This window comes from Tamandua tetradactyla, chromosome 4 (genome assembly GCF_023851605.1).
Source record: "Tamandua tetradactyla isolate mTamTet1 chromosome 4, mTamTet1.pri, whole genome shotgun sequence".
Lineage (NCBI taxonomy): Eukaryota > Metazoa > Chordata > Mammalia > Pilosa > Myrmecophagidae > Tamandua > Tamandua tetradactyla.
This window is the reverse complement of record NC_135330.1, coordinates 4572244-4583497: the sequence shown is the minus strand read 5'-3', so window position 1 is coordinate 4583497 and position 11254 is coordinate 4572244. Positions and strand designations below refer to the sequence as shown.

Below are 11254 nucleotides of genomic sequence, written 5' to 3'. Positions count from 1 at the left end.
AGCAATAGTTTATAGATTTCAGCGTGCAAGTCTTTCACTCCTTGATTAAATTTATTCCTAGATATTTTTTTCTTTTAGGTGCCATTGTAAATAGGATTATTTTATTGATTTCCTTTTCAGATTGTTCATTGCTGGTTTATAGAAACAGCTGATATTTGTGTGTTGATCTTGTGTCACAACGTTGCTAAATGTCTTTATTATAGCATTATTGCTCTCTTATGGATTCTTTGGGATTTTCTATATATACGATCATATGATCTGCAAATAGAACTAATTTTACTTTCTCCTTTCCAATTTTGATGCCTTTTATTTCTTCTTGCCTAATTTCGCTGGCTAAAACTTTCAGGACATTGTTGAATAGCAGTTGTGAAAGAAGTCATCCTTGTGTTTGTCTTGACCTTAGGAGGGAAGTGTTCAATCTTTTACCATTGATTATGATGTTATCTGTGAGTTTTTCACATATGCCCATATCTGTGTTGAGGATGTTCCCTCTATTCCTAGTTTTCTGAGTATTTTTATCAAGTAAGAGTGTTGGGTTTGTCAAATGTCTTTTCTGCATCAATTGAGATGATGACAGATTTTCTTCTTTATTCTGTTCAGTGTATTATACTGATTGATTTTCTTTTGTTTAATCACCTTGTATTCCTGGGATAAATCCCTCTTGGTCATAGTGTATAATCCTTTCAGTGTGCTGTTGGATTTAGTTTGCCAGTATTTTGCTGAGGATATCTGCATCTACAGTCATAAGGGATATTGGTTTGTAATTTTCTTTTCTTGTGATACCTTTAACTGGATTTGATATCAGGATACTACTGACCTCATAGAATGAGTTAGAAAGTGTTCCTGCCTCTTGAAATTTTTTGGAAGAGTATGAACAGGTTTGGTGTTAATTCTCCTTTGAATATTTGGTAACATTTACTGTCCTGGGCTTTTCTTTGTTGAGAGGATTTTTATCACTGATTCCTTTTCTTTCCTTGTTATTGGTCTGTTAAGCTTTTGTATTTCTTCTTGAGTCAGTTTAGGTAATTTGTGTGTTTCTAGGAAATTGACCATTTCATCTAGATTATCTAATTTGTTGGTACACAGTTCATAATATTTTCCTCTACTCCTTTTTATGTTTTGTAAGGTTAGTAGTAGTGTCCCCACTTTCATTTCTGATTTGAGGTATTTGTGTCTTTCTTTTTTTCACACACATGCATTCTATATATGATATACAATCAGAGGCTCAAAATTTCATCACGTAGTTGTGTTTTCATCACTGTGATCATTTTTTAGAACATTTGATCACTTCAGGAAAAAAAAAACTCATATGTACCATACCCTTTACCCTCACCCCTCCCTCTCACTGACCACTAGTATTTCCATCTACCCAATTTATTTTACCTTTTGTCCCTCCTATAATTTATTTATTCTTTATCCATATTTTTTACTCATATGTCCATACCCTGAATAAAAGGTACAACAGACATAAGGTTTTCACAATCCTGTCACATTGTGAAAGTTATATCTTTATACATTCATCTTCAAGAACAAAACAAAATATGGTTTAGCTGTACAATGGAATATTATTTGGCAATAAAAAGGAATGAAATACTGACACATGCTACAACATGGACTGACCTTGAAAACGTTAAATGGTAAAAGCCAGACAAAAGAGACCTCATATTGTATTTTGTTTATATGAAATGTCCAGAACAGGCAATTCTGTGGCAACAAAAGATAGATTAGTGATTGTCAGGGGTTGGAGAAAGGGGGGAATAAGGAGTGACTACTAATGGGTACGAGATATCTTTTGGGATGATCAAAATGTTCTGAAATTAGTGTTGATGGTTGCCTGACTTTGGAAATATACTATAACCCATGAAATGTATATTTTAAAAGGGTGAATTTTATGGTATGTGAATTATATCTCAATTTTTTTTTTACTTAAATGAAATTTAAAATTCATTTTCTCAGTTGAACTAGCTACATTTCATTTGCTTGGTGGCCACATGTTAAGGGATTAGACAGGAGAGAGATAACATTCCCATCATTGCAGGAAGTTCTGTTGGAGAACTCTACTCAGGAATAAACATTTTTGCTTAATTCATTGTCCACATCTTGTTTTTTAAATTGCACAAATAATTCATAAGTAAATAATTATAAAACTTCAGATACACAATGAGCACCCCAAATCCCACAGACGACCACCTGTCCCAGTACTGTATCCAGAGTTTAGCAGTGTTATCCATTTGCTGCATATCTTTCCAGATCCTTTTGAGTGCTTTACATGTATTTAACTTTATCTAAATCATTTTCAGTTATTATCAATAATACTTCAATTGTAATGCTTTCAAGTAGCTTAGTTCTTGATTTCTCTGAAATTCTTGCATTTAAGTCTTTTACGCTGAGAGTTCTTCTCATCCATAGGTGATGCTGGGAGTAGAACTCCAAAAGACCAGAAGGTGAGTTCGGGTGTGTCAGGGAAGGATGAGCAATAAGAGTATGAAGATGGGAGAAAATGGTCCGATTCATTTACTCAGTTCACGCATTGACATTCATCCTGTAATCAGCCCTCTGCTTTGCAGTCCTGTAGTAGTCAAAAGAAGTTACCAAGAGTTGCATGCACTAAGTACTGAATACCTAATGAATGTAAAATTTAAGTGGCCAGCCAGCAAAGATTAATCAAGGAAAGTTTCCTAAAGATGATTTCTGAACCAAGTTTGCAAAAAGGGGAGCTTTTGCCTGATAAAAGTAGCCATGTAATGCCAAACATAACTCATTCCATTTTATTTTTTGAAAGACAGATTATTTCTAACCCATGCTACTATTTTGGAATTTGTTTCCCTCATCCCCTCCCCTATAGCTCCGTGAAGCTATGGCTGCCTTAAGAAAGTCAGCTCAGGATGTCCAGAAGTTTATGGATGCTGTCAACAAAAAGAGCAGTTCTCAGGACCTGCATAAAGGTCAGGATCAGGAGCTACCTGGATATGGGTGGAGGGGATGAGGAGTCTATTCGTAAAGGTTTCATAGATAACTGGCTTTTCATTGGCAGCTCAGAATCCTTCTCCTCTCTTGGTTTTTCTTTCTTTTACATCACTATCTGTGTGTCCACATAAGATTATTTGTGATTTTGTTTTACTTCTTGTCTGCTTAAGCCTTTTGTCCGCTGACGGTGACATGCCAGACTCGTTATCCTTAATAGTTATTAAGTCCAGTTACAGTGATGTTGATTTCCTAGTCTCTGATGGCTTTAACAAATACCTTTTTAGCTCCCCACATTTAGGCTGTTTGCGTGCTCCTGATTACTTTTGCCAAGTGAAGATTAGAAAAAGAAGAGTGACCAGAATTCCTATAAAGAGGTCTGAAGGAGCTTTGCTTGTGGAATGAGGTGAATTGAGTCAGCTGTGTCTTATTTGTCTGCTTTTGGCCAAGAGAACAGGAAAAGTGGTTAGAGATCAAAGACCAGCCCATTTCTCCTAATTACCCTACTTCCTTCTTCACCTTTCCAGTCTCTCCTCAGTCTGTGACATAACTCTTTAGAACAGCTTTGCTCCCTTCCATAGGAACCTTAAGTCAGATGTCTGGAGAACTGAGCAAAGATGGTGACCTGATAGTCAGCATGCGGATTCTGGGCAAGAAGAGAACTAAGACGTGGCACAAAGGCACCCTTATTGCCATCCAGACCGTTGGTATGTTCAAAGTAGAGGAAGAACTAATGAAAGGCATCCCTGCACATTCCCATTGCTGCGTGCTTTTTTCCTCTGCAACCTTCCCTTCTGTCTTTCTTATAGCAGCAAGGATTTATACAGAAACTAATCGTCCTTTCCTTTTTTTTTTTTTTTAATTTATCTTTCCCTTTTACTCAGGACCAGGAAAGAAGTATAAGGTCAAATTTGACAACAAAGGAAAGAGTCTGCTGTCGGGGAACCATATTGCCTATGATTACCACCCACCCGCTGACAAGCTCTATGTGGGCAGTCGAGTGGTGGCCAAATACAAAGATGGGAATCAGGTCTGGCTCTATGCTGGCATTGTAGCTGAGACGCCAAACGTCAAAAACAAGCTCAGGTACATGAACAGAGGATTGTCAGGGGAATGGAGACTGGGAATGTCTTCCCTGTTTAAGTCATAGTCCAGACCTCACAATTGGCTTTTGGGTTCTTAGTCCCCAGTGGCCAGGAACCCAATCTCCCAAGAGCCAAGTGGGTGATTGTTTCTCCTTTTCTTTTATTTTTTTTTTGTTTTTTCCTTCCCTCAAGAAGAAAACTTGAAGGAGGAAAGTTTGAGGAGAGTAATCACGATTGGTTAGGGAACTAGGGAATTTATGTAGAAGGAAGAGATGAAGTGGAGACTAAGTAAGTGGTTTTCTTTTTTTTATATTTTTATTGTAAACCTTACCAAACAAAAATGCAAACATTCTATACATGACATACAGTCAGTGGCTCACAATATCAACTCAAAGTTGTATATTCATTACCACGATTATTTTTTTGAACAGTTGCATCTCTCCAGCAAAATAAATAAAAAAGAAAGAAGAAAAACTCATACATCCCATACCTCTTACCCCTCCCTCTCATTAAACGCTAGCATTTCAATCTCCCCAATTTATTTTTTTTTTTAAAGGAAGGAAAGACAGAGAAGGAAGGAAGGATGGAAGAAAGGGAAACATTTTTTTTTAAACATTTTCTTGTTTTTTTATTATGTTTTGTTTGTTTGTTTGTTTTTTACATGGGCTGGGGCCGGGAATCGAACCGGGGTCCTCCGGCACGGCAGGCAAGCACTCTTGCCCGCTGAGCCACCGCGGCCCGCCCTCCCCAATTTATTTTAACCTTTATTCCCCCTGTTATCTCTTTTTTATCCATATTTTTTACTCATCTGTCCATATCCTAGATAAAAGGAGCATCAGACACAAGGTCACATTATAAAAGCTGTATCATTATACAGTCTTCAAGAAACATGGCTACTGGAACACTGCTCTACAGTTTCAGGCACTAAGTGGTTTTCAACAGCATAGGAATCTGATAGTGGAATAAGAATAAATGATTTTTGAGCATGTGGAGATATGTTGTTAGTTTTAAAGGAGAATTCCTAACTCTTAGGGTAGAATGAAAGAATAACAGGAAGAAAGGAGTAAACTGGAGCACATTCCCTGGGGTGTGTCCTGTTTGTGACCCAGAAGAATAGAGGCTGTGACGAAACAATTTTAGTAGGTCGTGTGAAGTATCTCCTGTGTTCATTAGCCTCAGATCTTTCCACTATCCCTCTTCCCTTACAGGTTTCTCATTTTCTTTGATGATGGCTATGCTTCTTATGTAACACAGTCTGAACTGTATCCCATTTGCCGGCCACGTGAGTGCCTCCCTCCTTCCTCCTTAGTTCTATCCCTTCCTCCTTTACTTTGTAGTTTTTCTTATAGATGCCCAGTTGAAAAGTTGTGGTTTTTATTTGGTACATAGGAGTCTACCCCAATCTTGAGTTAAAGGTTGATTAATGTCTTTTGAAAGAGACAGGTTTACATGTGGGGGGGGGGTGGGAGTGTTTATTATTTTATAAAATAGTTTCAAACTTACAAGACAGTTGCAAAAATGATACCACTTCCATACAGAGAATTCCACCATACCCCCCACCCAGATTCACCAGCTTATGTTTTACTGCATTTGCCACATTCTGTCCGTCTTCCTGTTTACTTATTTTCCGCATCTGGGAAAGTAGGTTGTGTATATCATGCTCCTACAACACTTAATACTTCTATGTGCATTTATTTCCTAAGGGCAAGGATAGTCACCTAATGTAACCGCCTTAAATGCAGTTATCAAATTCAAAAAAGTTAACATTGCTCTAAAATTTACAGTTGGGAGATAGAATTTTATTCGTTCATCTTTAGTATTGGATTTTTGTAGCCAAAGAGTGAGAGACTAGAAGATCATAACTGACCTTGGGTGGACTGCTCATACTATAGAAGTATTTTTTATTTCTTTGCTAAGTGGTTTAGATTTGCGATGTGATTCCTTTCCTAGTCTCAGACTTCACCCCACAGGTGTGATCTGTAGTCTGCATAGTGCTTTTCATAGAAGCTGTATTAGATAGGGACTTCACGGTATCCTCTACACTCATGACCCTAGCTTAGGGACAGACTCCTACAGAAGCAACTCTTTTCAATTGTAAGAGAGTCAACCAACACTGCTTCCACATAACATGATGGCAAACACATTCATGGTCCCTGAAAAGCCTTATAAAAACTGAGACAGATGGACAAATTTTAAATTTCATGTCATGATACCAGCTGATGCTTTTTGATTTACCACGTAACTTATATCAAGAAATTAGCAGGAATTTTCCACTTGAATTTTCCTGAGGAGAAATATCCATTCATATGAAATCGTGACTCATTTATATTTTACATTGTTTATTAGGTATTTGATTTACTTGATTTGATGTGCATTTGCACATTAGGTTTAAGTTAAGTGGTCCTGTTTTTTATTTTATTTGAGGTTATGAGTTGATTTATTTTTTTTCTCCTCCCTAACGTGGAAAATACCAAATATCACCCTGCCAACCTTGTTTCCCTTTCAAGACATGCCATATTTGCCCTCTCTCAGAACTTCTTCTTCCTTGGGACAGTGAAAAAGACATGGGAGGACATAGAAGACATCTCCTGCAGAGACTTTATAGAAGAGTACATCACTGCCTACCCCAACCGCCCCATGGTGCTGCTCAAGAGTGGCCAGCTTATCAAGACAGAGTGGGAAGGCACCTGGTGGAAGTCCCGGGTGGAGGAGGTGGATGGCAGCCTCGTCAGGATCCTTTTCCTGGTGCGGGTCCTCCCCTGAGCTGTGGGGGTGGGGCAGGGGTAGGTTGGGGCCATAGGAAGCAGTAATGAGAAGGATTTCATATGTATACCATAGTTTCTCTTATTTGTTGTCTTACCTGTTTTCACTTATTTGTGATCAGATTTTACCTTGTCTTTTAGTTCTTTTGGGAGTGGCTGTTGAGAATGAATTCCATGAATTTAATTATGACACTGATCTGTGTGGTTTTATTATTATTTTTATTATTATTATTGTTATTATTTGGCATGGTCAGGCACCAGGAAGCGAACCCTGATCTCTGGCATGGCAGGCGAGAACTCTGCCTGCTGAGCCACCATGGCATGCCCTTTTATTATTTTTTAATCTCTAGGAATACTCACATTGGATTTAGGTACAGAGAAAGTAGGAGGTTCAGTTTACCCAGATTTAGAGTATTGGTAGGAAGGACAGTGGGAAAAGAAGAGGCATCAAGGAACTGAAGTTCTTGATTTTTCAAGGCTCGGTTTAACTCTTAGATTATCTGTACCCTTTTTTTTTGTTCTTCATTTTTATAATTTTGTGATTTCAAGAATGTTATACAAATGGAATTATATGGAATGTAACCTTTTGGGATTGGCTTTTATAACTCAGCAAATTCCCCAGATCCTTCTAAGTGGTTGTGTTCTTTCCTTTTTTAACTTATTTTTTTTTAACTTTTTTATTGTGTAGTATAACATACATACAAAGCAAAGAAATTTAAAAAGCAATAGTTTTCAAAGCACTCTTCAACAAGTACTGATCCCAGAGTTTGTGGTGGGCTACCATACAATCCTTTCATATTTTTTCTTCTAGTTGTTCCAGAATATAGGAGGTTGGAGGGTTTAAATATTTTTTTTATCATCACAGTGGACTTTTTTTTTTCCTTTTTTGTATGTAAAATAAATATGTACAAAAAAGCTATAAATTTCAAAGCACAGCACCACAGTTAGTTGTAGAACATATTTCAGAGTTTGACATGGGTTACAATTTTACAATTTTAGGTTTTTACTTCCAGCTGCTCTGAATACTGGAGACTAAAAGAGATATCAATGTAATGATTGAGAATTCATATTCATTTGTTAAATCCTGTCTTCTCTGTATTATACCCTTTCTTTTCTCCTCTCTCCTTGTTAAAATTATGTTTCTTCACTGTGCAGTCTCAGCCCTTTGCTCCCAAGTCCTGTGATGTTTTTCATATTACAGTACTTAGTGTAGACATAGGTTCCTCCTGTTATTTCTTAAACAAGAAATACATTGTTTTCTTCCTTATATACCTGATGTCTGCCGTGGTAAGCAAATATGCTCCACAAATAACAAGATATCCCCCCCACTCATCCTTCCCCCGAATCCCCCAGGATGACAAAAGATGTGAATGGATCTATCGAGGCTCTACACGACTAGAGCCCATGTTCAGCATGAAGACGTCCTCAGCTTCTGCACTGGAAAAGAAGCAAGGGGGACAGCTTAGAACACGTCCAAACATGGGTATGTCCTGAAAGATACTTTGGCAGTGCCAGACCAGCAAGAGATTATGTTCAACAGCTATGATGAACAGCTTTGTTCATCAGGGTGACACTACTGACTTATTGGAACCAGGACATGTGTCCTGAAGTATTTCTACTATTAGTGATGGCTCTGTGGTGCTGCTTCTACATGCTATGGTGCTGATTCTCTTTAAACAATGACATAAAGATCTGAAACTGGTTTTTGTTAGATTTATTAGAGATAATAACTACCTCTGTTATCCATGTGAGAATTACCTGCTTCCTGTGTTACCCTTGATCAGTTTTTTTATATGTATATATTTTATTGAGAAAACTTAACACACATACAGTCCATACATGGTATACAGTCACTGGCTCACAGTATCATCACGTTGTTGTTTATTCATCACCATGATCATCTTTAGGACGTTTGCATTACTCCAGAAAAAGAAATAAGAAAAAAGTAGAAACTCATACATCGCATACCCCTCATCCCTCCTTGTCATTGACCGCTAGTGTTAAAATCTATCTAATTTTTACCCTTTATCCCCCCCAGTATTTACTTATTTTTTTACTCAGCTGTCCATACCCTGAATGTAAGGAGCACCAGACACAAGGTTTTCACAATCATATGGTCACGTTGTAAAAGCTATGTAGTTATACAGTCGTCTTCAAGAATCAAGGCTACTGAAACATAGTCCAACAGTTTCAAGTATTTTCCTCCAACCACTCCTATATACCATAAACTAAAAAGGGATACCTACATAATACATAAAAATAGCTTGCAGATAACCTTTCAGCTCTCTTTGAAATCTCTCAGCCATTGAAACTTTATTTTGTCTCATTTTTCTCTTCCCCCTTTTGGTCAAGAAAGCCTTCTTGGTTTAACGGGTGGTTCAGTGGTAGAATGCTCACCTTCCATGCGGGAGACCCGGATTCGATTCCTGGACCATGCACCACCCCCCAAAAAAGAAGTCTCTCAATCCATGATACCTGGTCCCAGCTCATCCTGGGAGTCCTGTCCCACATTGCCAAGGAGATTTATACCCCTGGGAGTTACATCTCATGTTGGGAGGGGGCGGTGTAGGGGAGGGCAGAGTGTTCACCTGCTAAGTTTGCTTAGACAGAGAAGCTGTATCTGAGCAACAAATTCTCTGGGGGTGACTCTTAGGCATGATTATCAATAGGCTTAGCTACTCCTTTGTAGGAATAAGTTTCATATGGGTGAACCCATAGGCTGATTCAATTCAAAGGCTCAGCCTATTGAATTGGTTGTCCCACTCCTTGTAAGAATATTAGGAATTTCCCAGATGGGGAAGTTAAATATTTCCTCATTTCTCCCAAGTCACCTGAAGAGCACTTTGCAAATACTTTTTTGTTTTCTTCCCACATTACTCTGGGATATATTAGGGCATCACCCTAACCTGTACAGACCAACAAGATCTCACACTCTGTTCAAGATTCCATGTAATTATGGTGTTCAAATAAACTGACCATTCAGTTAAATTAGATAATGTGCTATTCAAAATATAAATTTTGTACCAAATAAACATCTCTTCCTTTGGTCTCACACAGAAGTTGAAATTTTGAAATAGGATCATTATGATCAATTTTTTAACCCCAGATGGATTTTTTTCCCCCACTATTCTGGGCATGCTTTCTGGTTGATTTTTCCACCAACATTAGTTCTTCAAAAAATGCGTTTTTGAAAATACTTTAACAAAGCAACATGATCACTTAAGTAAATCTTCAGAGGCCGAAAGATAAAGTGTTATTTAAGTCAAAGCCCAGTATAAATGTTTGATATATATGCGAGCATTCCCACTTATTGATGGAACTGATAGTCTTAGCACCTTTTCAAAATATTTCCATTGCTTCATTTTTTTTCATAAATTGAAGATTAGATGTGTGGATGAATACAAACGACACAGCTCTCATCCTCACACTGGTCAGTTTTTCCTTTTTCCTGTAGGTGCTGTGAGGAGCAAAGGCCCTGTGGTCCAGTATACCCAGGACCTGACCAGTACTGGAACCCAGTTCAAACCATTGGAGCCCCCACAGCCAGTAGCTCCCCCTGTCCCACCCGTTCCACCCGCCCCACCTCTGTCTCCCCAGGCAACTGACAATGAGTGAGTGCTGTACTGTCTTTTTTTCCAGTTTTTTGTTTGTTTGTTTTCATATTTTCTGCATCCCTTATTCCGTGATCTCTTCTATTCTCCCCTAGAAGCTTAGAAAGCCAGCTTGCCCAGTCACGGAAGCAGGTAGCCAAAAAAAGCACATCCTTCCGGCCAGGATCTGTCGGCTCTGGGCATTCCTCACCTACATCCCCTGCGCTCAGTGAAAATATCCCTGGTGGGAAACCTGCGATCAGCCAGACACACAGGTGAGGAAATCTCAAGTTTTCTGCTGGTGGGTTGGCAATGTGGAACAAGCAGCCAACATATTAGGGCTCCAAGGGGCTTGGTTAAGGTTATGATGGTAAGGAGTACAGACTTGAAAAAGGAAACTTTAACCTTATAAGTTTCTGCAGATATTAATAATTGAATTAGAAACTGGGTGCTTGGAAATAATGACATCACCAGAAAGTCATTTGTTAAAACGTCTTTAACATGGTGTCATCATTGATACAAAAGAAAGGAAACACAGCTTCTTCCCTTGATTTCTGGGAGTTAGTAAAGTTATTTATAGGACACAGAAAAAAAAGCAGTGTTAGAAGAATGGACTTGACTTCCATAATTCATATGCAAATAAATTTTAGGAAAATGTGTAAAGGTATAGTGTTGAAATAGAGGATAGATCAGTGAAGAATAACCAGAGAGAGTCATTGTCCATATTGGGGACTGAATTGGCAAGAGAAGATCTTACTTTGTTCTGTCATCTTTAGCTTCCAGGCCACAGATTTTTGAAAGTTGAGAGAGATGGCTTACCAGCTGGATGGGGCAATTGTACAGCAAATAGATC

General features: G+C 38.3%; 1 protein-coding gene across 3 annotated transcripts in view; it reads left to right on the top strand.

Moving 5' to 3' along the window:
- SETDB1 (SET domain bifurcated histone lysine methyltransferase 1) overlaps positions 1-11254 on the top strand; it is an 83482-nt gene that overhangs the window by 59693 nt on the left and 12535 nt on the right. For 2 of the 3 annotated variants that reach the window (XM_077156078.1, XM_077156079.1), the window contains exons 4-12: positions 2410-2444; positions 2846-2945; positions 3546-3671; positions 3849-4050; positions 5258-5331; positions 6604-6794; positions 8165-8294; positions 10266-10422; positions 10518-10676. In XM_077156078.1, coding sequence (XP_077012193.1) covers positions 2410-2444; positions 2846-2945; positions 3546-3671; positions 3849-4050; positions 5258-5331; positions 6604-6794; positions 8165-8294; positions 10266-10422; positions 10518-10676 — 1174 coding nt within the window. The remainder of the gene's footprint in view (positions 1-2409; positions 2445-2845; positions 2946-3545; positions 3672-3848; positions 4051-5257; positions 5332-6603; positions 6795-8164; positions 8295-10265; positions 10423-10517; positions 10677-11254) is intronic. The other variant, XM_077156080.1, reaches the window with a different exon arrangement.